Source organism: Gorilla gorilla, chromosome 23, assembly GCF_029281585.2.
Source record: "Gorilla gorilla gorilla isolate KB3781 chromosome 23, NHGRI_mGorGor1-v2.1_pri, whole genome shotgun sequence".
In the NCBI taxonomy this organism is placed as follows: domain Eukaryota; kingdom Metazoa; phylum Chordata; class Mammalia; order Primates; family Hominidae; genus Gorilla; species Gorilla gorilla.
The window spans coordinates 35,636,704-35,662,895 of NC_086018.1; the positions used below are offsets into that span (position 1 = coordinate 35,636,704).

General features: G+C 57.4%; 1 protein-coding gene across 9 annotated transcripts in view; it reads left to right on the forward strand.

The window, feature by feature from the left end:
• Positions 1 to 37: 37 nt before the first annotated feature.
• Positions 38 to 26,192, forward strand: part of LOC101145711 (chronophin) — a 33,228-nt gene continuing 7,073 nt past the window's right edge. The window contains exons 1-20 of one of the 9 annotated variants that reach the window (XM_063704716.1): positions 38 to 2,142; positions 2,466 to 2,545; positions 3,095 to 6,171; positions 7,446 to 7,488; positions 7,691 to 7,795; positions 8,855 to 8,931; positions 9,211 to 9,322; positions 9,414 to 9,490; positions 9,960 to 10,104; positions 10,953 to 11,021; positions 11,186 to 11,276; positions 11,681 to 11,826; positions 13,127 to 13,238; positions 13,577 to 13,658; positions 13,751 to 13,831; positions 14,631 to 14,747; positions 16,470 to 16,567; positions 16,860 to 17,061; positions 20,127 to 20,221; positions 21,631 to 22,401. In XM_063704716.1, the coding sequence (XP_063560786.1) occupies positions 6,113 to 6,171; positions 7,446 to 7,488; positions 7,691 to 7,795; positions 8,855 to 8,931; positions 9,211 to 9,322; positions 9,414 to 9,490; positions 9,960 to 10,104; positions 10,953 to 11,021; positions 11,186 to 11,276; positions 11,681 to 11,826; positions 13,127 to 13,238; positions 13,577 to 13,658; positions 13,751 to 13,831; positions 14,631 to 14,747; positions 16,470 to 16,567; positions 16,860 to 17,061; positions 20,127 to 20,221; positions 21,631 to 22,043 (2,124 nt within the window). In that variant the 5' untranslated portion in view covers positions 38 to 2,142; positions 2,466 to 2,545; positions 3,095 to 6,112 and the 3' untranslated portion in view covers positions 22,044 to 22,401. Of the gene's footprint in view, positions 2,143 to 2,465; positions 6,172 to 7,445; positions 7,489 to 7,690; positions 7,796 to 8,854; positions 8,932 to 9,210; positions 9,323 to 9,413; positions 9,491 to 9,959; positions 10,105 to 10,952; positions 11,022 to 11,185; positions 11,277 to 11,680; positions 11,827 to 13,126; positions 13,239 to 13,576; positions 13,659 to 13,750; positions 13,832 to 14,630; positions 14,748 to 16,469; positions 16,568 to 16,859; positions 17,062 to 20,126; positions 20,222 to 21,630; positions 22,402 to 25,067; positions 25,711 to 26,192 lie in introns of those variants that run through there. The other 8 variants (XM_063704715.1, XM_063704718.1, XM_063704721.1 and 5 more) reach the window with 8 other exon arrangements.

Here is a 26,192-nt window from a genome sequence, read left to right on the forward strand (position 1 = left end):
ACTTCCGTCTTTGGAGGTCAGGCCGTGGGCCCCCTCCCCACCACCCCCCGGGCCCTGCACCGGAAGAGGCCCTGCAAAGGGGCCTGTGGCCAGTGCTGAGTCACCAGAGAGGGCGCTGGGCTGTGGCGGACCAGGACCGTCCCAGCTGGAAGTGGGTGACCGCCAGGGCCTGGCAGGAGCCCCAGCTGCTACAGACACCGAGGGGGAGGCCCCTGGCTGCTCACAACTTCCTCCTGCTGTGCTCAGCCCTCCACACAACCTCGATGCTGCAGCACCCCAGAGGGAAGTCCAAGCCCAGCTTCTCCCTCCCCCCAGACATCACTCCCTTGCCCAGCACCAATCGCAGTTTGTTTGGGAGCAGACCCAGGGACCCTGAGCTGGGCCCCTGCCACTCGCAGCGGCAGCTCTCCCCCACACAGTGCTATCAGAGTTTTCTCCAACCAGGAGGCTGGGGTCCAAGCTTGGGCGTGGCTTCGAGGCCACACAGCTGGGAGCGAGGGGGCGCTGGTCCAGGCAGATGGGCCCTGTTGTGTGGGAGGCCAGCCCTGCGTGTGGCTCTGCAGGAAAGTGTTCCCTGCTCAGATGAGTCCAGGGAGGCTGCGCACGGTTTCTCCTGAGTAGATGAGCCCATACAGACCCTGGGAAGTCCCTCATTTAAGAAGCCATTTTCACTTTGTCTAATCTAGTGTTTCCCAATCTGAACTTGGCCGCTGAACCCTTCTCCTTAGATATAGTTGTGACATGCTGGAGAATTGCCCAGCACACCCGCCTCCCAGCGTGTGTGCTCTTTAACACTCATCAGCAAGCAAGGGGCCCCTCTCTGCTGGGCCCACACTGAAAGCACAGGCTGAGAGCTCCTCCATGTCCGCCTTACTGCTGAGGGGACAAGAGGCATTAGCTGCACCCTGCGGGAGCCTCCTATCAGATCCCTACAGTGGGACTCCCACCCTGGCACAGCCCTCCAGACAGAGGCTGGCCCCTGGAGGCTTCCAGACACCCTGTCCCAGCCACGTGGCCTCGTTCCTGTTTCCCTCCCCTACCCTGCAGGACTCGCCTCCACACTTGTGATGTCTCCTGAAGATAACTCCGGTTGGAAGTTTCTTCTACCTGAAATGAAACCATATCGCCTGCAGCATCCACCTGGGGTGCCAGAGTCCCACCTCCAGCACAGTCTTCATTACTGGCCATGGCAGGGAGGAGTACAGGTTGGCATGGGGAACAGGTGGGACTGTGAGCTGGGAGTCTGGGGGCTGGTTCTGGCTGGGTCACTGGCTTGCTGTGTGATTTTGAGGAAGTTGCTTTCCTTTCTGGAAAAGGGGAGAGGGACTCAATGAGCTGTAAGGTCCCTCTGAGGAGTCCTTGGACAAAGGAGCCAGGCTGTCAGCTTTGGAGTGACCCAGGATATTCTGGGGACGGGAAGGTGGGGTCCCTTCAGCCTTTGGACCTTCTCCCTTGCCTTGTCCTTAACCCACCCATCCTGTCAGTCATGCCAGTGTTTCCTGAGCAGCCCCTGGGCCAGCCCCTGTCCTAAGAGTTCACAAGCTGGCAAGGACTTGGGAGCCAGTGTGGCACCCTGAGAGCAAATACATGAGGTACCACAGAAGCCCTGCATCTGTCTGAGAGTCTGGGGTGGGTTCTAACCAGAGGAAAGGACCCTGGGCCTCCACTCCCTGGAGGAGTCCTTCCCCAAATACCGTGTTGCTGCACAGAGGTCCGGGCCACTGCGCTCTGCAGTCTCAGGGGCTGGGATGCGGTGCACTGGGGAGGCGTGTGCTCTGTCTCTTGAAGGGTGACCCCCGGTGCCATGCCAAGACCAGTGGGACTTCCCAGTTCTCAAAGCCCCACTTCCATTTCTGTTGATTTGGCCGAGGCACCAGTTAATTTTGGTTTTCAGCAACCGCATCACACTGTTCGTCTGTTTATGGCAGCCAGAAGAAGTGGCAAGGGCCTGGGAGCCTGCTCCTGCCTAGTCGGTTTTTTGTTGTTGTTGTTTTTACGGAGTTTCGCTCTTGTTGCCCAGGCTGGAATGCAATGGCACAATCTCGACTCACCGCAACCTCTGCCTCCCGAGTTCAAGCGATTCTCCTGCCTCGGCCTCCCGAGTAGCTGGGATTACAGGCCTGCGCCACCACATCCTGCTAAGTTTGTATTTTTAGTAGAGACGGGGTTTCTCCATGTTGGTCAGGCTAACTCCCACCTAAGGTGATCCACCCGCCTTGGCCTCCCAAAGTGCTGGGATTACAGGCGTGAGCCACCGCACCCGGCCCCCAGTCGGTTTTTTGGTTTTTTTGTTTGTTTGTTTGAGGCAAGGTCTCTCACCCAGGCTGGAGGGCAGTGTTGTAAACACAGCTCCCTCCAGCCCTGACCTCCTGGGCGCAGGCAATCCTACCCTCTTAGCCTCCTGAGCAGCTGGGACCACAGGCGAGTGCCACCACGCCCGGCTAATATTTTTATTTTTTGTATAGAGTTTCGCCAGGTTGCCCAGGCTGGTCTGGAACTCCTGAGCTCAAACGATCCACCTGCCTCAGCTTCCCAAAGTGTTGTGGTGAGCTACTGTGCCTGGTCTGCCTGGTCTCTCGACATACCCCCTCCCCCAGTCTCTTTGGGCCTTGCAACCAGGGCACCAGCCCAGCAAGGCAGGCAAGAGGAGCCCCTGGACCTGATGCCTGTAGCCTCCCATCTTAAGCCTCTGAAATGCCCTGTGAAATGGGAAGTGAGGCTCAGAGAAGTCACACATTACGGGCTGAGTCTGGGCCAGCAGTCTTGAGGTGTCTACCAGGATGGCACATTGCCCCGTACCTCCCAAGTCCTCCCCCCAGCCTCTGTCGGGCTGTCCTCTGGGACTGGCTCAGGGTACACACTCCTCCAGGGCTATCAGGATTAAAATGGAGTTCTCAGCCTTAGGGCCACTCCAGGATTTCCTGGAAAGTCCTTTGGGCTTGGGGAGGGAGGTGAGGGAGTTTTTAGAGCCCCAGAGATCTCCCTATGCCCCTAGCTGCTCTGGGTGGAAGTCCACACAGAGAGCAGCACCGAGGGATACTACAAACAGGCAATTTGTCAAAGTGTCTAAAATGGGATGTTTCTGCTCCTGCAGCCCCTGCTTCCGACCCCCGTTACCACCACCACTCAGCTGCTGACCTCCCTGCCCACATCCTGCTCAAGCCTTACCAGCACACGCTACCCAGACTGTCCCAGGCTTTCACAGACAAATCTGCACAGAGGCTGCCAGGCCCTCAAAGCAACCACAGGGGTTAAGGCGGAGCCAAGGGCCAGCATTTCTGGAGCTCCCAGGCAATGCTGTCTGGATCTGGCACAGCAGGAGAGCCCACGTGGGCTTAGGAGACTGTCAGATCTGTTTCCTAACTTGGCCTCTACCACTTTTCCAGCTGGGGACCTTAGGCCAGGGGCCTTGGGCTATTCACCTGTAAAATGGGGACAGTGATACCAGCCTCACTGGAGGATATGCTATAGCACGACAAAAAGTCCCACTGTCCTAAGGCAGCTAGACACACACAGGAGTCGCTGGGGCAGGAATGGGGGTAAGGGGTCTTTCCATTCCTGACTTGGCAAGCTGAATAATGATGGTAACAAGAAACAACGCAAGGCACTTTATAAGCATCTTGCATCTATTAATTCACCTAACGCTTCTGTGAGGTAGGTACTATTATTTCCAGTTTACTGAGGAGGATGCTGAGGTTCAGAGACGTGAAGTGTCCCACCTAAGGTTACCCAGCTAATGACAGCCACAGCCTGGCCAGCTAGCCTCCTCCACACCCTTAAGCTCTCTCTGTTCCTGCTGCCTGAGCCACTGTGACAGGCATACTGCCGGGTCCCAGAGGCTTTAGCAGGAGCCAGCTAAGACCAGCCTGGTAGAGAATGACCCAAGCCAACAGGCCCCTGGATTGGGGAAGGGCCCCACGAGGGGTTGGCTGGGGAGCTCTGAGGTACCCCTTCTGTGTCTGCAGTTTAGAAAGGCCATGATCCCAACACCCACTGATCAAAACTTCTGAATCCGTAAGTCTCTGATTACAATTCCTTCTAAGGAACAGCCTATAACCCTAACCCAACCTTTGGGGAGTCCATCCTTCTACAATTCAACATCCAGGTGTGACAAGGGAGGGCCTAAAATCTACCCATCACCCAGCTAGGAGGCACAGCAGCCCCACCCGAATCCGACTCAAAGGCCCAGGGTGTCTCTCCTGCCCAGGACCCTTAGGTCTGGCTGGAGGGGAGTCTGGAGACCAGGGCAGGAGTGCGGGGCAAGAGCTCAGACTGATAATATGGCTCGGGTAGTTTCCACCACAGCTGCGGCTACAACCCACGTGTACTGACCCCTCACCAGGCCGGAGCTGGGGCTCAGGACTGGGCAAATCTAGGAGGGACAGAGGTATAAGCCAAACCTTGCCTTCAAGGACTTTCAGACCAGCTACAGAACCAGACAAGCCCAGGCCCAGTGTGGTCTGGGCTGGAGGCTTGGCTGGAACAGCGGGGGCACCACATAGTCCAGAGACTTCCCGAGGGACAGGAAGGATGGCACCTGAGGTTCCCTTGCCATGCCACCCATAGTCACTGGCCAGCAGCCTTCCTGTTGGGAAAAGGGAGATGGGGGAGGGAACCTTGCCTGACATCTCATCCTGGCCTGAGCTTTGATCTTGGAGCCTCCCAACTTCCCACCAGGATTCCACACTCAGGTGGGCTCCCATCTGGGAGGCTCTGGCCATAGCAGGCAGCTGTTGGGTTCCCTTCTCAGCTCCTCCCACCCGCAATGAGGCCTGCCTCATTAGGGAGGAGAGAAGCAGCCAGTGAGTGTGCCAGGCCCTGGGCTAGGCGCTGGGAGTATGGAGATGTGTGGGGCCAAGGTCCTGCCTCTGAGAGGCGCCCACTCTGCACCGGCACACAGTAGTGGCTCAAATAGTCTCCAACTAAACTGAAACTAACAAAGCAAAGTGCAGAGGGTGTGGCAGGACTCTGGGGCACACCCTCCCCTCTTCCCCATGCCTGCGGCTCCTGATGCCACAGGGGGTGCAGGGTAAGGAGAGCCTACTGTTTCCTAAAGGCGCTCACATCTTGTAAAACCAGCAGTTATGGAGCACTTACTGTATGCCTAACTCTGTTGAGTGGAGGGCCAAAGAGGAGAACTACTGAGTTTGGGGGCAGTCAGAGCAGCACCTACATCATTGCCCTACAAGAAGGAAGGGGGACTGAGGCTGTTTGCCAGGAGGAATGAGAGGAGACGGGCTTCACAGATGGAGCAAACTGCCAGGAGATGTGGAGAACAGGGTGTCGCAAACCGCTCTGGGAGGGTTCCTGGTGGCTGAGGGGTGGCACGCACCTCCCTTAAAGGGAGCTGGCAGGGGTGTCTTGTCCACTCTGCAGAATGGGCAGGCCCAGGACAGCTGGCCCATCAGACCATTAGAAACAGCGAGTCCGGAGTTCCAGGGGCTTGTCCACGGCCACACAGCAGCCCGTGGCCCCAGGAAGCCAAAGCTCCCAGCCAGTCATCCAGTGGTGGGGGGTTTAGTTCCAGGGGGCCAGAGGTCCTCTGCGGAAGAGTGTGCAAGGCAGTATCCGCGGCAGGCCCAGAGGGGCCAGGACAGGTCAGAAAGTCCTACCCCTCTCGCTTGGCACCCTTTCCTCTTTGCGAGGGATGCAAAGGTTATTTATACCTCGGGCCTGCAGGCTGCGGGTGGGGCAGGCACCCCGCCTGGGGCGGGTTGCGGGCGCAGGGGCAGGAACGGGCTTACCTGCTTCCCGCCACCGAGGCTGGGCGGGGCGCTGCGGGGAGGAGGAGCCGGGCACAACCTGTGGACGGCCGCGGCCGGCGGACACACAGCAGCGGGGGCCCGGCCGGGGGTCGCCGGGGGGCCCGGAAGCCGGGGGAGAGCGAGGAAACCAACTTGGAGAGAGGAGTGACCTGGGGGCCGGGGGCGGAGTCGTGAGCGGGGGAGGAGAGAGCCGGCCGCCAGCAAGAGCCGCGCGGCGGCCCAGGAAGCGAGAGCGCCGCCCACCCATCCGGGGCAAGAGCCGCGCCGCAGGAGAGGCAGGCTGGACCGGGGGCTCCCCGGGCCCGCGACCCCCGCCGTGACCCCGCAGCCCCCAGATCGCCCCCAAGATGATGAAGAGGCAGCTGCACCGCATGCGGCAGCTGGCCCAGACGGGCAGCTTGGGACGGTGAGTGTCACCCCCTTCCAGCCCCACTCTTACCCCGGCAGGACCTGAGGGGTCGTAAAAGGGTCGGGGGAGACGGGGGTGGGGGAGGCTGGGGACAGCTGGGCAGCCACCCTCTGAGCGGCCAGACTCCTGCCCTCTTTTCCTCCTCTCTGAACGCCGCCCCCGTCTCTCGGGCAGAGCTGGAGGAGCAGGGGTGGCCTTTGGGGGAAGGGATGCCCCCCCTTACCGTATTGGAGGGGGCTTCAGGCGGGAGAATGCTCTCTGCCCTAGGACGCTGGGACTTCTCTGCCTCCACGAGTCTCTAAGTGGATGGTCCTCCTGACCTCACTTGTCCCCTCTGGACAATGGGGCAGTTCACCACCTCTGCTTGCTGGGCCGGGGAGGGAGGAGGGTCGATTAGGGCCACAGACCTGGGGCGAGGGGAGGAGATGGGTCCTGGCCTGGTGGGAGGAGGGGCCTGCCCCTGGCCTGTAGCGTCCCTTCCCCTCCCCCTCCCCCCAGCCCAGGGGCCTCCTGCTTCTCTGTCTCGTTTCTGCTTTTCCTGGACTCAGGTGGAAACATCCCCAGGTCTCCCAGCTCCCACCCCCAGCCTCTGAGCCGGTGGCACGGAGGCCGGAAGTTTGGGGAGCCTCTGAGAGCCTGTCTTCTCTGCTCCTCTTCCCCCAGCCTCAGGAGTTCCCCATTCTCTGGGTCCAGGGAGGGGACTGGGTGTCCAGAGACCTGGTTCTAGTCTCACACTGGCACAGATGCCTACATAGCCTGGACAGTCAGACCACCTTGCAGTGGTCTTGGCATCCCCCATGTGTCCCCAGGTGGGGGCCAAGGGCCTGTGCACCCCTGCCCACAGCTGTAGTCCAGAGTGCTGTGTGACTGTGCCTAGGAGTCTGAGCTCCTGCACTTCCCGTTCTTGGGGCCAGCTAATACTCCTCATCCCGGGGTGGGCTGAGGATTTGGGAGTGGGCAGAAAAGAGGCTTCTGTGTCCCAAAGCTGGGCCCCGGGTGGGTCTCTCAGCCTCCCCTTTAGTTTCATCTGTCCGCCCTCTCTCAGGACACAGCCCTGGGTGGAGGAGGAAAAACCCATGTATCCTATTCCCACCCCCATGGAATGTGCTCCGACTGGGATGAAGCAACTGGGCCACCCAGGGCAGGCCTCAGCTGGGAGGGACAGTGGAAGCACTGGGGTCCAGGTGCCCTGCTGCGGGGAAGGGAAGTAGGGGGCGTTCTAACCCAGGCAGGCTCAGCAGAAGCACTCTCCCCCTTCCCACTCCCCGCAGCACCCCGGAGACCGCTGAGTTCTTGGGTGAGGACCTGCTGCAGGTACGTGCCTGGGCCGGGCAGGTGGGAAGGCAGGCCTGTGCAGGCTGTCGCGCAGAGGGCCGGGGCGGGGACGCCAGGTAGGGGCCCGGGTTGAGTCATTCCTCAAGCTGTTGGCCATGGGGTCCCCAGGGGACAGGAGAAAGTTTCCTGCTCAGGGGGAGACAGCCTCTCTTGATCCTTAACCTCCATACCTCCTTCCCAGGTAGAACAGCGGCTGGAGCCGGCCAAGCGGGCAGCCCACAACGTCCACAAGCGGCTGCAGGCCTGTCTGCAGGGCCAGAGCGGGGCAGACATGGACAAGCGGGTGGTGAGTGGGGGGTCCCGGGAAGGAGGGGCCTGAGCAGGAGACTTCCATCCAATGGGGAAGCAAGGTCGGGGCTGGGGTTTCCTTGCCAGTCTGAGTGTCTGGCACCAAGGGCATGGAGACTGCTCTGTTCCAAGGCCCCTCTGGCACTGCACTCAAGAGGCCCTATACCTTCCCCATCACCTTTACCCCACTTCCCTGTGTACCAGTTCCCATAAGCCGAGGCCAGGCTTCTGACAGCACCCGAACTTCTCTGTCCAATCAGTGCGCAGAGCAGGCTGTCAATGGGGCGGCCTCAGAGGGTTTCCTGAAGGAGGTAGCAATTGAGCTGGCTTTTGAGGGATACACGTTTATTAATCAAGAGGCAGCATTTATTGGCTGCTAACCGCCAGCCTGTTACTAACATATTAGTGCATTGTCTCATGGAACACTGGCACAACCCTAGGGGCAGGCATTGCTTTACAGATGAGGAACTGGAGACTTAGAGATAAAGTCACTTGTCCAAGGTCACATAGCTAGTAAGTGGCAGAACTGAGGTTTGAACCCTGGTCTCTGATCCCAGAGCAGGCATTCTCCGTAACTCCAGATGGGGTGGGAGTGTGGGGCCATGTTTTGGAATCAGTTGACAATTCAGTGTGGCCAAGGCAAGGAAATTGGGAGCCATAGAGCGTTTGAACTCAGCGGTGGCTAGGTCAGCCATATATACCCTGGGACAGGGGAAAGAGCTCCCGCTCCCATTCTCCCTCCACCTGTGTGACCTGGGGCAAGCTCCCTGCCCTCCCTGCATCTTAGTTTCCCAGTCTGCAGTAGGACTTGGTCATTCCTTCCTGCCCAGTCAAGTGGCTTCTGGGAAGAGGAAAGGGCACGCCAGATGGAGAGGGGCTCCATCCATGCTCTCAGGGAAATGTCACCCCCACCACGCCTTGTCATCTTGTTTCCATTCTCATCTGGGACTGTGGCCCTCCTGGGTTCCCTCCTCCCATGCCCCAAGGGGCTGGCCTGGTGCTCAGGCAGGGTGGAGGGAGGCACGGACACTCAGCGCCGGCCCCACCCTCCCTGCAGAAGAAGCTTCCCCTCATGGCTCTGTCCACCACGATGGCTGAGAGCTTCAAGGAGCTGGACCCTGATTCCAGCATGGGGTGAGCACAGACGGGGCCCAGCCCTCACCTGGGGATACCAAGACGTGATCTCAGCTGGGAGGGGGTCCAGGTGGTGAGGGCATCCACATCAGAAGAATGACCAGGCTGGGGACAGTTCCCAGGTCAGTGAGAGTGGCCAGGCCTGGGAGGGTGTTCAGCTTAGCAGAGATGAAGGATATCTAGGAGGGGCCGGAAGTGAGGGAGGAGAGGCCCCACCAAGTGTTTCCAGTGGAGGTGAGGGCAGCGGGCGCCTGGATCCATGGGGTGCCGTGTCCACAGGAAGGCCTTGGAGATGAGCTGTGCCATCCAGAATCAGCTGGCCCGCATCCTGGCCGAGTTTGAGATGACCCTGGAGAGGGACGTCCTGCAGCCACTCAGCAGGCTGAGTGAGGTGAGCCTGTGCCCTGCTTCCAGCCCCCAGCTTCCCCAGCTTCTGGCTCCCTCCTCCCCCAGCACACTGACCCCCCCATGCCCATCCCCAGGAGGAGCTGCCAGCCATCCTCAAGCACAAGAAAAGCCTCCAGAAGCTCGTGTCCGACTGGAACACACTCAAGAGCAGGTGGGAGCCCCAGCCGCTCAGGGGGCTCATATCTGGGTCAGCCCACAGAGATGGTCATAGAGCTTTGAGGCCCTGGCCACACCAGGAGGATGCTGTGGGGTCTGCTGAGTACAGTGTGTGTACTTGTGCACGCCTGGTCCCTAGGAGCACAGGTGGTTAGGGTATCTGTGAGGGTGTGCCCCCGTGTGTCACAGCTGGTGCTGGGGCAACCCTAAAGCCTGGGATCCTGTAAACAGTCCTGCGTCAGCCCTATTCTCCCCTCTGTGGAGTGGCTGTGATCACCAAACCTGCCACCAGGGGGCAACCCAGAGCACTCATGGCCCAGCCTGGGCAGAGGCCCCGGCCAGTGGAGCTCTCAGATCTGCAGCTCTAAATCCTAGAATCCCATGTGGTCTGCTGTATGGGGGGGACACTTGGCTCTGGACATGCAACAGGGCAGGTGACCAGCTCACCTTGGGATCATCCCCAGGCTCAGTCAGGCAACCAAGAATTCAGGCAGCAGTCAAGGCCTGGGAGGCGGCCCGGGCAGTCACAGCCATACGACCATGGCCAACAAGGTGGAGACGCTGAAGGAGGAGGAGGAGGAGCTGAAGAGGAAAGTGGAGCAATGCAGGGTGAGGGCCATGGGGGTCCCATGGATATGTAGGGGTGGCAGGGGTGGGTCCTGGCCCCATCTCACAGGCAAGGAAGCTGAAGTTCAGAGAGGTGACATGACTTGCCTAAGGCCACGTGGCTAGGAGGCAGCAGAGCTCCGCCATTCCCTGGTAGCCTCTTCTGTCTGTACCGCATGCATAACTTGGGAAGGCAGAGACTTGGTCTGTTCCCTGAGTCTCCATGTGTTTGTTTGCTGAGCGAGCGAGTGAATGAATAAATGAAGAGTGAATGAAAGAATGATTGAATGGTGAATAACAGGTCACTGTGTAAGGCCAGGCGCGGTGGCTTACGCCTGTAATCCCAGCACTTGGGGAGGCCGAGGCAGGCGAATCATGAGGTCAGGAGTTCAAGACCAGCCTGGCCAACATGGTGAAACCGTGTCTCTACTAAAAATACAAAAACTTAGCTGGGCGTAGTGGCGGGCGCCTGTAATCCCAGCTACTCAGGAGGCTGAGGCAGGAGAATCGCTTGAGCCCAGGAGCGGAGGTTGCAGTGAGCCGAGATTGCACCACTGCACTCCAGCCCGGGCAACAGTGCGAGACTCCGTCTCAAACGAAACAAAACAAAAAACAAGGCACTGTGCTAAGTCTATGGAGACACAGAGATGGGGATGAGAAGCCAGAAAAGTTTGATGGAGTTCTCAGGGGCTGGCCCCAAGCACCAACCTTGGCAGAGAGAGAAGCCTGGCTGGGACCTTCCACCTGCAGTTGTGTGGCCTAGGGGAGGTCACCAACCCTTCCAAGCCTCCTCTTCCCCTCTAGACCCCCCAGCCTCACCCAACGTAAGCTCTCCCCTCTCTGTCCCCAAGGACGAGTACTTGGCTGACCTGTACCACTTTGTTACCAAGGAGGACTCCTATGCCAACTACTTCATTCATGTGAGTCCAAGACCAGGCCCCAGCCATCCAGAGTTCAGGGGCTGAAAGCCAGAGCCAGGGGCCACTGGGGCTCTAAGATGGTGGAGGGGGCATTTGCTCTCAAGGACCCTATAGAAGGCTCAGCTTCCCTCACTTCCACTCAGGGTGTCCCTTCATCCCCACAGCTCCTGGAGATTCAGGCCGATTACCATCGCAGGTCACTGAGCTCGCTGGACACAGCCCTGGCTGAGCTGAGGGAGAACCACGGCCAAGCAGGTGGGGACATAGGCCCGGCGATACCACACCCCTGACCCTGCCCTGCTCGGGGCTTACTGAGAAGCTCGCACTTCATCCTGAAAGGTAGCAGGAAGCTGTGGATGGGTTCTGAGAGCTAGGCTCAATCTGTGGTGGAGAGGCAGCTCTGGCTACTGTGTGGAGAGTGGAGTGAAGGGGGCAGGACTAGAGCCAGGCCTGTGAGGCAGAAGGAGGCAACGGTGGCCTAGACTAGGACAGAGGCAGTGGAGGTGGGCCGATTCAAGAGATGTGATGGATGATTTCAGATGTGTGCCTGGACAGTCAGTGGCAGGTGATACCACATTGAGGACATGAAGGGGGGGTGCCCCTGCCTGACTGCTCGGGGTAGGAAGGCCCTGGGCCGCTGATCTGTTTCATCCCTGCAGACCACTCCCCCTCGATGACAGCCACCCACTTCCCCAGGGTGTATGGGGTGTCGCTGGCAACCCACCTGCAAGAGCTGGGCCGGGAGATTGCCCTGCCCATCGAGGCCTGCGTCATGATGCTGCTTTCTGAGGGCATGAAGGAAGAGGTGGGGTCCCCTGGGGCAGGTGGGGAAGGAGCACTGGGGCCCTCATTCTGTCCCAAACCCCCCACTTGCTGCCCTTTCCGGGTGCCTGTAATTCCCTCATTCGAGCCCAGCTCCCTAGGAGAAGACATGGCCGCCTCCTGCGGCATCCACACTACCTCCCCCGTGTCAATGCTCGCATGGGCCAAGCGCTGTACTAGAAGCCTTTGCATTCCAGGCTCCATTTCACAATTTCACAAGAGGGAGACAGAGGTAGAGAGGTAACCATGCCCAGTCATATGAGAAGGTGACTTCTCAAACCAGGGGCTCCACTGCCACACACTGGCTGGATCTGCTGTGAATACATTGCCCCCGTCCTGAAGATAGACCCTAGTGGTGGCAGATACCCCAAAACAGTTTTGCGCTGCTCAGCAATCCTGCTGTGCTGGGGCCTCCTTTCTCCCTTACACTTTTTTTTTTTTTTTTTTTTGAGATATGGAGTGTTGCTCTGTTACCCAGGCTGGAGTGCAGTGGCATGATCTCGGCTCACTGCAGCCTCTGTCTCCTGGGTTCAAGCGATTCTCCTGCCTCAACTTCGCAAGTAGCTGGGACTACAGGCATGCACCACCACGCCCAGCTAATTTTTGTATTTTTTAGTAGAGATGAGATTATGTTGGCCAGGCTAGTCCTGAACTCCTAACCTCAGGTGATCCACCTGCCTCAGCCTCCCAAAGTGCTGGGGTTGCAAGCATGAGCCACTGCACCTGACCCTTTTTTTTTTTTGAGACAGGATCTCGCTCTGTCACCCAGGCTGTAGTGCAGTGGTGCGATCCTGGCTCACTGCAACCTTCACCTCCCTGGTTCAAGCGATTGTGTCTCAGCCTCCCAAGTAGCTGGGATTATAGATGCCCACCACCATGCCCAGCTAATTTTTTTTATTTTAGTAGAAATGGGATTTCACCATGTTGGCCAGGCTGGTCTCAAACCCCTGGCTTCAAGTGATCCACCTGCACAGACCTCCCAAAGTGCTGGGATTACAGGCGTGAGCCACTGCACCCAGCCCCTCCCTTCCACTTCTGACTGGGCTTCCATTTCCCCATGATTTTTCCCACCTCCTCCCAGACTTCCCAGCCCCGCCCTTTGCTCAGAATTCTAGACCTTGAAGGTTGAAGCCCGTGGACACCGTGGTGCCCACACTGCCGGCCAGACCAGCGGGGACACAGGCCTAGCAAAGGCCAGTGGCACACCCCAGGCTACAGGTGCGCCAGGGTGTCCTGCCCTGCCCACCCCTCTGTGACCCTTGCCTGCCTCCTCTCGAACCCAGGGTCTCTTCCGTCTGGCTGCTGGGGCCTCGGTGCTGAAGCGTCTCAAGCAGACAATGGCCTCGGACCCCCACAGCCTGGAGGAGTTCTGCTCCGACCCGCACGCCGTGGCAGGTGCCTGATCCGGGGAGCCCTGGGCAGGAGGTTAGGGGGAGGGGGTGCAGTGGCTTGAAACGATCCCAAGATAGCCTGGCTTTAAGACTTGATATTCTGTTGAGACTGAGGACACTCGGGTGCTTAATGTGGGGTCCATCATGAGCCCCCCAAAAATGTTTGTACATTTTTCTGGGGACAAGATGGCTAGCCTTCATTTTCTCAAAAGGGCCTACAGCCCAAAGAAACTGTCAGACCTAGACACGTTAGTGTGAACAAGGGCCGGAGGTTCCTTCTACAGGGAGAGTGGGAGAGCAGGGTGGGGGCTGCCTCTGACCCTCCCCACACCCCTGCTTCAGGTGCCCTCAAGTCCTATCTGCGGGAGCTGCCAGAGCCTCTGATGACCTTCGACCTCTATGACGACTGGATGAGGGCAGCCAGGTGAGGATGTTGGAGGAGGGAGGGGATGGGGAGGAGGAGGATGCAAAGGTGTAGCCCTGCGCTGGCTGACAGGTCTCTCCACTCCCCCCCAGCCTGAAGGAGCCAGGGGCCCGGCTGCAGGCCCTGCAAGAGGTGTGCAGCCACCTACCCCCCGAGAACCTCAGCAACCTCAGGTGAGCCCGAGCCCGCCTCCCCAGCCTGCCGCAGAGCCAGAGTCCAGCTGGGGTCATGGACCCTGGGACCCTGGGCTTGAGCCTGGCCTTGCCACTGTATCCTAAGAAATATTACTGAAAATGCAGCTTTGATGGATTAGTCATTTATATATATAATTTTTTTTTTTTTTCTGAGACAGGGTCTCACTCTGTTGCCCAAGCTGGAGTGCAGTGGTGCAGTCTTGGCTCACTGCAACCTCCGCCTCCTGGGTTCAAGCAATTCTCTCCTGCCTCAGCCTCCCGAGTAGCTAGGACTACAGGCGCCTGCCATCACACTCGGCTAATTTTTGTATTTTTAGTAAAGGTGGGGTTTTACCATGTTGGTCAGGCTGGTCTTGAACTCCTGACCTCAGGTGATCCACCCGCCTCAGCCTCCCAAAGTGCTGGGATTCCAGGTGTGAGGCACTGCGCCCAGCCGGATTAGTCATACATTTTTATGGGAAGCATTGAAATAAATGAGACCTTGAACTTTTGAAGCCATACCGCCTGGCTTCACATGCCACCTCTGGGCAGGCCACTCAGCGTCATCATCTGGAAAATGCAGACTGTAACAGTCTCTACCCTGTAGGGTGGCTGCTGAGGACTCAGCTTGGCTCAGTGCCCACTGCAGGGTTGACACTCAGTGGATAAGCTGATTTAACTGTGACAATGTTAAGACCATTCTGGGCGGTGTCTTTCACACTCTTTGGAAACCCTGGGCTGGAGAATTCTCAGGGCTGGGTGCGTTCTGCCCCTGGCCTAAGCCTGCCTCCGCCCTTAGGTACCTGATGAAGTTCCTGGCACGGCTGGCCGAGGAGCAGGAGGTGAACAAGATGACACCCAGCAACATCGCCATAGTCCTGGGACCCAACCTGCTGTGGCCACCTGAGAAAGAAGGGTGAGGGGCCGTGGGCTGGGGGAGGTGGCAGGAGGAAGGCAGATCCCACCCCAACCATCTGTTGTCTATTTTTCCCCGGGGCCTCAGTGTCCCCATTTTTGGAGTGGGTTGAGCAGCTCCTGTTTTTGAGGCTGCCGTGAGGAACAGGCCAAAGGGGCTGTGCAGGCCACCGGGCTTTGGAGAGAGGCAATTCTGGCATTTTGGCCAGTGGTGGTGATGAGGTGTTTAGTGGCATGGGGGAGCTGGGAGCCCAGAGATCGGGTTCTTTTTTTTTTTTTTTTTTTTTTTTGAGATGGAGTCTTGCTCTTGTTGCCCAGGCTGGAGTACAGTGGCGCGATCTCGGCTCACTGCAACCTCCGCCTCCCGGGTTCAAGCGATTCTTCTGCCTCAGCCTGCCAAGTAGCTGGGACTACAGGTGCGCACCACCACTCCCGGCTAATTTTTTGTATTTTTAGTAAGGACAGGGTTTCACCGTGTTAGCCAGGGTGGTCTCCATCTCCTCAGCTCGTGATCCACCAGCCTCGGCCTCCCAAAGTGCTGGGATTACAGGTGTGAGCCATCGCGCCCCAGGTGGGAGCTGCCGCGCCTGGCCCGATCAGGTTCTACTAATAGCTCCACCCCTCCACCTTCCAGAGATGGGCCTGAGGAAGACAGCCTCAGAACCTCGATTTCCTCATCTGAAAATTGGGGAGAAATCATACAAACTTTGAGGGCTTTTGCTTTGGGGAGTGAGTGATATGATGAATTGGGAAATGTTTTAGAAACTGTGAAGTGCAAGCCAGGTCCAGTGTCATGCCTGTAATCCTAGCACTTTGGGAGGCCAAGGTGGGAAGATCACTTGAACTCAGGAGTTTGAAACCAGCCTCGGCAACTTAATGAGACCCCGTCTCTACAAAAAATTAAAAAGATTAGCCAGGCATGGTGCACACCTGAAGTCTCAGCTACTCAGAAGACTGAGGTGGGAGGACTGCTTGGGCCCAGGGAGTCAAGGCTGCAGTGAGCCATGATGGAGCCACTGCATTCCAGCCTGTGCGACACAATGAGACCCTGTCTCTAAAAATGAAGAAATAGGCCGGGGGCGGCGGCTCGCAGCTGTAATCCCAGCACTTTGGGAGGTCGAGGTGGGTGGATCACCTGAGGTCGGGAATTCGAGACCAGCCTGGCCAACATGGTGAAACTCCGTCTCTACTAAAAATACAAAAATTACCTGGGCGTGGTGGTACGTGCCTGTAATCCCAGCTACTCAGGAGGCTGAGGCAGGAGAATCTCTTGAACCCGGGAGGTGGAGGTTGCAGTGAGCCAAGATCGGGCCACTGCACCCCAGCCTGGGTGAGAGAGCAAGACTCCGTCTCAAAAAAAAAAAGAAGAAATAATAAAATTAAAGTGTAAAGTGCAGTGCTATGTGAGGAGTCATCATTATTTACCTGGCCACAGATGGCAAGATTTCCTCCCACGTGCTGATTGCATTTGCTTGGTAGAGGCTGTCCAGATCACAACTATGAGGAAAAGGGTCCTTGATTAATTAGTGATATCTGTCAGGGTGAAGGAAGGGGGACATTTGGTATGTGAGTGACACATTTACCATCAACTGGTGGTTTGTGGGCTTTTTGAGAACAAGGACTCAATATGATGGATCCTTGTGTCTCCATTGCCCAGCACAGAGCCAGACAGAGAGTTGGGGTCACAAACCCTTTGCTGAGCAGATGCATCTCTTTGTCCCAGGGACCAGGCCCAGCTGGATGCGGCCTCCGTGTCTTCCATCCAGGTAGTGGGCGTCGTCGAGGCGCTGATCCAGAGTGCAGACACCCTCTTCCCTGGAGGTGAAGCTCCTGCCTGCATGGACGCCCTGCTGGGTGCCCTCCTTCTGCCCTGCTCCCTCCCCTGTAGCCCCACAAACTCACCATAAGTCCAGGAGGAAGTCTGAGCCTCAGTTTCTCATTTTTACAACGGGGATGGTCTGCCTGCTTTGTGGGGTGGTGGTGAGGCTCACACGGGAGTGGGGAAGCTGAACATGGTCCAGATGGGTTCAGGGGAAGGGGAAACGGTCCCGGCCAGTGGAGCGAGGAGCCTGGCGCAGTCTCTGAGAGCCGTCTCCACTCCTTCTGTCTCCAGACATCAACTTCAACGTGTCAGGCCTCTTCTCAGCTGTTACCCTCCAGGACACAGTCAGTGACAGGCTGGCCTCTGAGGAACTTCCGTCCACTGCCGTGCCCACCCCAGCCACCACCCCGGCTCCGGCTCCGGCTCCAGCTCCGGCTCCAGCTTCAGCTCCAGCTCCAGCCCCAGCCTTGGCTTCAGTGGCTACCAAGGAAAGGTGAGGACTGAGGGGCTTGAATGGCTCCTGTGGTACTCCCACAATCAGCCTGCCTGAGGCGCCATGTCTCAGAGCTGGAAGCTGAATTTTTGGAAATGTAATTATTAGTGTTTTCATCCCAAAGACCGGATCTCCTAGTTTGGAGAGGGTGGGGCGGAGACTCAGAGGCAGAATTTGTCTCAGCCACTGATGTGTGCCCTATTCATCATGTAGCAATTTCCTGAGCACCTACTATATGCCAGGCTTTGTTTCCAATCCTAGGAAACTCGAGAGATGATCATTTTGGAATCTGTAAATACCTTCCAGTTTTGTTTGTTTGTTTGTTTTTTAAGACAGTCTCACTCTGTCGCCCAGGCCAGAGTGCAGTGGCACAATCTTGGCTCACTGCAACCTGTGCCTCCCAGGTTCAACTGAGTCTCATGCCTCAGCCTCCCGAGTAACTGGGATTACAGGTGAGTGCCACCACACCTGTCTAATTTTTGTATTTTAAGTAGAGACGGGGTTTCGCCATGTTGGCCAGGCTGGTCTTGAACTCCTGGCCTCAAATGATCCACCCACCTTGGCCCCTGAAAGTGCTGGGATTACAAGTGTGAGCCACTGCACCCAGCCTCTTTTTTTTTTTTTTTTTTCTGAGATGGAGTTCACTCTGTTGCTTAGGCTGGAGTGCAATGGCGAGATCTTGGCTCACTTGCAGCCTCCACCTCCCAGGTTCAAGCAATTCTCCTGCCTTAGCCTCCCGAATAGCTGGGACTTCAGGCGTGCACCACCATAGCCGGCTAATTTTTGTATTTTCAGTAGAGACAGGGTTACCCCATGTTGGCCAGGCTGGTTTTGAACTCCTGGCCTCAAGCGATCCGCCTGCCTCAGTCCCCCAAAGTGCTGGGATTACAGGCATGAGCCACAGTGCTTGGCCACCGTCTTCTCTTTGATCGTTTAAATCTGGAAGGGCTTCGTGGTACCGTGGTGCCTCCATACCAAGCAGCTACTGTTCAGGATACCACAGAGCACTGCGGCTCACACCTTGAATTTCCTGATGAGCAAGACAAATGCTCACATTTCAGGGCACAGGGAGAGAGAGAGACAGCATCAAGCACAGCCACCGGTGCATTCTCTCTATAGTGTCAGGTGGAGAAGCGCTGCTAAGGGAGGGGGAGCAGGTTAAGGGGGAGCGTGGGGGCTACTTTAGCTGTGGGGCCAGGAAAGACCTCGTTAAGGAAGAGACAACCAAGCAGAGACCCGAAGGCAGTGAGGAATGAGCCTAGGACCCCCTCTGCTTCTCACCCACTCTCTGGCTTCCAGTGGCCAAAGCATCTCATAAAGATCACGTGGCCCGGCACGGTGGCTCACGCCTGTAATCCCAGCACTTTGGGAGGCCGAGGCAGGCGAGATCGAGACCATCCTGGCTAACATGGTGAAACCCCGTCTCTACTAAAAATACAAAAAATTAGCTGGACGTGTTGGTGGGCGCCTGTAGTCCCAGCTACTCGGGAGGCTGAGGCAGGAGAATGTCATGAACCCAGGAGGCGTGAACCCATTGAGCCAAGATTGCGCCACTGCACTCCAACCTGGGCAACAGAACGAGACTCCGTCTCAAAAAAAAAAAAAAAAAAAAAGATCACGTGGAGGCAGATTGGGCAACATAGCAAGACTGTGTCTCTACAAAAAATAAATGAGGTCGGTGTGGTGGTGCACACCTGTGGTCCCAGCTACCCAGAAGGCTGTGGTGGGAGGATTTCTTGAGCCTAGGAGGTTGAGGCTGCAGTGAGCAATGATTGTGCTATTGCACTCAGCCTGGGCAACAGAGTGAGATCCTTTCTCAAAAAGAAATGGCCGGGTGTGGTGGCTCACACCTATAATCCCAGCACTTTGGGAAGCCAAGGCAGGTAGATCACGTCAGGTCTGGAGTTTGAGACCAGCCTGGCAAACATGGTGAAATCCCATCTCTACTAAAAATGCAAAAAATTAGCCAGGCATGGTAGTGCGCACCTGTAATCCCAGCTACTCGGGAGGCTGAGGCAGGAGAATGGCTTGAACCAGGGAGGCAGAGGTTGCAGTGAGCCAAGATCGTGCCATTGCACTCCAGCCTGAGCAACAAGAGCGAAACTCCATCTCAAAAAAAAAAAAAAAAAGAAAAAGAAATGGCCGGGTGTGGTGGCTCACACCTGTAATCCCAGCACTTTGGGAGGCTGAAGCAGGTGGATCACTTGAAGTCAGGAGTTTGAGACCAGCCTGGCCAACATGGTGAAACCCCATCTCTACTAAAAATGCAAAAAATTAGCAGGGCATGGTGGCACACGCCTGTAATCTCAGCTACTCAGGAGACCAAGACAGGAGAATCCCATGAACCCAGGAGGCGGAGGTCACAGTGAGCCAAGATCATGCCATCGCACTCCAGCCTGAGCGACACAGCGAGACTTCTCAACAACAATAACAAAAAAAAACAAGGCTAGGTGGCGCACACTTGTAATCCCAGCACTTTGGGAGGCCGAGGTGGGCAGAAGATCGCTTGAGACCAGGAGTTCAAAAACAACATGACAAAACCCCGTCTCTACTACAAAAAAACAACAACAAAAAAATCTGGGCATGGTGGTGTGTGCCTATAATCCCAGCTACTCCAGAGGCTGAGGCAGGATAATTGCTTGAACTTTGGAGGTGGAGGCTGCAGTGAGCCAAGATCGCACCACTGCAGTCCAGCCTGGGCGACAGAGTGAGACTCCATCTCAAGAAAAAAAACCACACGGAGGCCCTGAGCTGAGGCAGAGGTCAGGCCCTATGTCCCACCTCCCATCCTGGCCCTACCTACCAGGCAGGTGGGGCTCCCTCCTGGTCCCTGGAGGAACATGGACTCTGTCACAGGGTCACAAGGCAGCCAGGGGCTCAGTGGATGCAGACCCCAACCAATGCCAGAAGCATCTTCTGGGAGGGGTGCGTGGCATGGGGACAGGGCGATAGAGAGCGAGTGCTGGGAGGATCCGGACTCCACCTGGCAGCTGGAGACTCCTCAGGATTCCATGAGACTTCTGGGAGGTAGCTAAGTCTGCCCCATCCTCGCCTTCCCTCTGCAGGACAGAGTCTGAGGTGCCCCCCAGACCAGCCTCCCCCAAGGTCACCAGGAGTCCCCCGGAGACAGCTGCCCCAGTGGAGGACATGGCTCGGAGGAGTGAGTTGGCTGTGAGAGGGGAGGAGGGGACAGAGGGTGGGCGGGGAGAGGGGACAGGCAGTCCCAGGTCCTCCTATCTTTTTAGGCAGCCAGGGGAGGCCAGGAATCAAGGTGATAAAGAGCCCAGGTCTTGCCACCTGGCACTCTGGGTTTAGATTTGAGCTCTTTGACCTTGGGCAGGTGAGTTCACCTGTCTGAGCCTCACCTTCCTCCTCTGTGTAATGGGACAGTGTCTGCACTTACCTTATGGGGCTGCATGGAGCCTGCAGTGGTGCTGCAGGAAGAGTGCCTGGCCCTGGCACACAGCACGTGCCCACTAAGGGGGAGCCGGCGTGAGTACTGGGGTACTGGAGTCCCGTCCCTCCAGAAGCCCAGAGGTGACAGACTACAGTGGAAGGAGGGAGTCTTCAAAGGGCAGTGAAGGGGCCAGGCACAGTGGCTCACACATGTAAACCCAGCACTTTGGGAGGCTGAGGCGGGTGGATCACTTGAGGCCAGGAGTTCGAGACCAGCCTGGCCAACATGGTGAAACCTCACCTCTACTAAAAATACAAAAATTAGCTGGGCATGTTTGTGGGTGCCTATCATCCCAGATACTTAGGAGGCTGAGGCAGGAGAATCACTTGAACCCGGGAGGCGGAAGCTGCAGTGAGCAAAGATCACGCCACTGCACTCCAGCCTGGGTGACAGGAATGAGACTCTGTCTCAAAAAAAAAAAAAAAGAAAAAAGGCAGTGGCAGTGAAGGAGAGGAGGTGGCAGGGGTGGGAAGAAACCAGGGGCCTCCTTCTGAGCCCCTCTGGCACACTCACCTGTCAATTTGGCCCAGAGCTGACCAGGTGAGAGAGTGACTGACACTCAGTGGAGGCAATGAGCAGTGGACAGCCAGGAATAGGCGGAACAGCTCTGGGAGCCTCGTGACCAGGGCTGGTAGGTAGTCTACAGTAAAATAAAAATGAACAAGATAGGCCGGGGACGGTGGCTTACACCTGTCATCCCAGCACTTTGAGAGGCCGAGGTAGGAGGCTTGCTTGAGCCCTGGAGTTCAAGACCAGCCTGGACAACACAGCAAGACCCTGTCTCAAAATTTAAGAACTTTTAAAAATTCAAAATAAATGGACAAGATAATTTCAGAGAACAAAAAGTCCTGCGAAGAAAATACAACTGGAAAATGTGACGGAGCAGCTGGGGTGGGGCATGGGGTGGGACTCTAACTAGGGCGCTCAGGGAGGGTCTCCAAGGGGGCAAAGGGCACAAGGAGAGGCCTAGATGCTGAGGAGCCAGCCGCAGAAACGGTGTTCCTGGCAGAGGGAACAGCAGATGCAAAGGCTGTAAGGGGTCACGGAGCTTGGTGGATTCACCACAGGCCACGTGGACACTCAGCCTCCCTCACCCTTTCCTTCCTCAACAGCCAAGCGCCCGGCGCCAGCCCGGCCCACCATGCCGCCCCCCCAGGTCTCCGGCTCCCGCTCCTCCCCTCCAGCCCCGCCCTTGCCCCCTGGCTCTGGAAGCCCTGGGACCCCCCAAGCCCTGCCCCGACGTCTGGTTGGCAGCAGCCTCCGAGCACCCACAGTGCCACCCCCGTTACCCCCCACACCCCCTCAGCCTGCCCGGCGCCAAAGCCGGCGTTCACCAGCCTCCCCCAGCCCGGCCTCCCCAGGTCCAGCCTCCCCCAGCCCAGTCTCTTTGAGTAACCCTGCACAGGTGGACCTGGGGGCTGCCACAGCAGAGGGAGGAGCCCCTGAGGCTGTCAGTGGGGTCCCCACTCCCCCAGCTATCCCCCCTCAGCCCCGCCCCAGGAGCCTTGCCTCAGAGACCAACTGAGTGGCTGGTTTCTCCCTAAGCAGCCCTCAGCATCCCCTCCCTCCCCACCTGGCCCTCCCAGGACAGCTCTCGCCCCCCACAAAGGGGCGTGGGCCTCCAGCCTTTGCCCACAAGTGCCTCAGTGCCCACTGGGTCGGCCCCCATGGCCAGGAGGGCTCAGGACAATCCTCTATTTCCTGACCTTTTCCTCGTCCACCCTGGGCTTGGGGACCCCCCACCGGACTCTCCACTCTCCGGCAGGTCCTAGGGGAGCCACCGGAAGGAAGGAGAGGTTTGCCTGCTCCTACGGGACTGATTCTTCTCTTGCCGACATGTTTTTTGTAAGGCTGGTAAATAAATTATTTTGGACAAAACTGGAGCAGCTGCCCAAATGATAGTTTTATTTTCTGTCCTTGAAATAAAGAAGCCAATTTTATAAAGGGGAAAACAATACATATTCTTTGCCTCCTTTCTTCCTGTCTGAAGTGAGATCACAGCAGACATTTTTAGAGCTTTCTCTGCACTACATGCTGTGCTGTTCTGTGGATGATTTCCACTTAATCTTCTACTGCAGTAAATACCATTACCTCTTAGCAGTGAGGAGACTGAGGCTCAGACAGAAGTGACCTGCCAAGGTCACATGGCGGTCAGGCAGGGGCCTGGGATTAGAGCCTAGGTCTGACTCCAAAGCCTGGCTTGTCCCTCACATTCTGGGCAATTTACTTAACTTCTTGGTATCCCTTTTCCTCATTTGTGAAACTTTATAACAATTCCCTCCACAGAGGCATTGCTCTCCATTGAAAACCAAAGCACCACCCTTGGCCCACAGAAGCCCCTACCACTCCCACTGTTTCCTGGACCCCTCACTCTCCTTCCGGGAGTAGGCTGGGAAGCCTCCCCAAGGAGCAGGGATGGATCTGTCCTCAAACCTTCCCTAAATCTGCTCTGTGCCAGGCCCTGAGCTAGCTCCAAGACTTAACCCTACACCCAAAGAGTTCCCGAACAGACAGGCAGAAGCAACCATTAGAATCAAGTGTCTGGCCAGGCACGGTGGCTCATGCCTATAATCCCAGCACTGGGAGCCTGAGGCAGGAGGATCACTTGAGCCCAGGAGTTCTAGACCAGCCTGGACAACATAGTGAGACCCTGTCTCTACAAAAAAAATTTTTTTAATTAACTGGGTGTAGTGGCGTGTGCCTGTAGTCTCAGCAACTAGGAAGGCTGAGGCAGGAGGATCGCTTGAGCCCAGGAGTTGGAGGCTTCAGTGAGCAGTGATCATGCCACTGCACTCCAGCCTGGGTGACGGTGTAAGACCCTGTCTCAAAAACAAAAAAAATCAAGTGTCATTGCACTGGGAGCCCATATTAGCCAAGTTAGGGGTGGCCATATAACCTAGACTCATGGTATGGGGTGGGTGGTTAAGAATGGCTTCCTGGAGGAGGTGATATTTAAGGGAAGTCTTTCAGGAGCTGACCTGAAGGTGAATTTTGTTTATTTTTACTTATTTTATTTATTTTTTATTTTTTATTTATTTTTTTTTTGAGATGGAGTCTCGCTCTGTTGCCCAGGCTGGAGTGCATTGGCGCGATCTCAGGTCGCTGCAAGCTCCGCCTCCTGGGTTCAAGCAATTCTCCTGCCTCAGCCTCCCGAGTAGCTGGGACTACAGGCACCCGCCACCACGCCTAGCTAATTTTTTCTTTTTTTTTTTTTTTTTTTTTGTATTTTTAGTAGAGACGGGGTTTCACCGTAGCCAGGATGGTCTCGATCTCCTGACCTCGTGATCCGCCCACCTCAGCCTCCCAAAGTGCTGGGATTACAGGCGTGAGCCACGGAGCCCGGCCCTGAAGGTGAAATTTTTAAAGGAAAAAGGAACATTCAGGCCAAGGAGACTATCTATGCAAAGGCCAGGAGCAAAAGGCTTAGGGCACTTGGGGAATAGGAGCTAGTTGAGCTTCCAAGGTTGGGTTACAAGGTACAGTTTTTCCCAAGTCTTTGGAGCTCCAGTTGCTCCTGGGGGTCACAGCCTTATCTGAAGTTGGCAGACAACTTCAAAACTGTGACACCACAGCTCACAATTCATTCATCCCCACACTGCAGACCAGTGGCTCCTCAAAGGTCCCAAGACCTGTGGTTGCTTCCAGATCACAAGGCCTCCTCCCTAAGACAGGGACCCAGCCAACCTGGGTCACCCTATTACTATTCTGGGCAATTGGCCACGACCATTCTGGATCCTGCCCTCCCAGGGCGTGCTGCAGTGACAGCCTACCAGCCTCTAGCCCAGCGCTTCCCTACCCTATCCTAGCTCACGGTAGAATCCCTGGAATTAAACCAACTAACCAACAAACCAAAAAATGCCCAGTCTTCACCCAAAACACCTACAAGAGAATCTGTCCTGCTACACATCGGTGATTTCAAAAGCATTTGTCAAGACATTGAACTGTACATTTAAGATCTATGCATTTTACTATATGTAAATGATATCTGAAAATAAGTTCCCGGGGACTGTAACGCAGTGTGAAGAACTACTGGTCTAGACCGAGGGCTCCAGCACCCAAGAAGACACCATGTGCCTCGTACCCCATCGTACCCACACGTTTCTTGGGACTTCGCTCTGAACTGGAGCGTCCACGATTCAGGGGGCAATGAGATTTGACCCAAAGGCAGTTCATTTAACATCTGTTTTTCTCCCAGCAACCAGCTCGCCTAAGCTTCTGATTGGCTGGAGGGGGCGGGGCCTTTCGCTTCGCGTTTTGTTTGTAGATTCTTATTGGTTAAGAAGAGCGTCAGTCTCCCACCCCGTAAGAGTGTAGTCGGCGTTGAAACTCGGCGGCGACTGGTCCAGCAGAACCAGGGACGGGGAGAGGGATCAAGCTAGCTCTTCATTGGTCCCTTCCCCTCGGTGTTGGCCACGAATCCGCCCCTCTCTCCAAGTTCCGTTAGCTCGCGGCTTCGCTCCTCTCCCAGACTCTCGCCCCCATTGGCTGCAGGCCATGCCGTCGCCCCGCCCCCGGTCCTTCCAGCGCGCCAATTGGCGGCTGCGTGGAACGTGCCAGGGCGAGCGCGCCGTGCCCGCGGAGAGAGCGCGGGGCGGGAGGCCGGCGGCCCGCCGGCTGCATGGCGCGCTGCGAGAGGTTGCGCGGAGCGGCCCTGCGCGACGTGCTGGGCCGGGCGCAGGGGGTCCTGTTCGACTGTGACGGGGTGCTGTGGAACGGCGAGCGCGCCGTGCCGGGCGCCCCGGAGCTGCTGGAGCGGCTGGCGCGGGCCGGCAAGGCGGCTCTGTTTGTGAGCAACAACAGCCGGCGCGCGCGGCCCGAGCTGGCCCTGCGCTTCGCGCGCCTCGGCTTCGGGGGGCTGCGCGCCGAGCAGCTCTTCAGCTCCGCGCTGTGCGCCGCGCGCCTGCTGCGCCAGCGCCTGCCCGGGCCTCCGGACGCGCCGGGCGCCGTGTTCGTGCTGGGCGGCGAGGGGCTGCGCGCCGAGCTGCGCGCCGCGGGGCTGCGCCTGGCCGGGGACCCGAGCGCGGGGGACGGCGCGGCCCCGCGCGTGCGCGCCGTGCTTGTGGGCTACGACGAGCACTTCTCCTTCGCCAAGCTGAGGGAGGCGTGCGCGCACCTGCGCGACCCCGAGTGCCTACTTGTGGCCACCGACCGTGACCCATGGCACCCGCTGAGCGACGGCAGCCGGACCCCTGGTGAGCGCGGGAATGGCGGGGAAACTGAGATGGGGGCGACCTGCGCATTCGCCTCCACGCCTAAGGGTGAGGGGCGGGGAAGAGGCGTCTCCAGGTGGCAGGTGGGGAGCAGGAGAGTTCGAGGGAGGCCCAGGGTGCTTTGGTGTGGGGTGGGGGGCGGGGGGGTTGATCCCTGTAGCCGTCATCCTGTGAGGCGCAGCAGTGTGGTCCCTGTTGGACAGATGAGGAAACTGAGGCCCTTTGTAACTTAGGGAGCTGGGCGGAATTCTGCCCTACCCACCATCCGGGTGGGGTTGGAGAGGAAGCCTGGGAGGATTGTCCCCCTGCGTGAGGGTTGAAACACCATTCCCAGAGGCAGGGTGTAGGCAGGTGTGTGGGGAGCAAAGGCGGTGGAGTTTGACCTCAGTTCCAGGTCCAGCTCCAGCTCCACAGCTGTGTAATCGTGTTCAGTTACATAACCTCCAAGCATCTCTGCCTGGGTG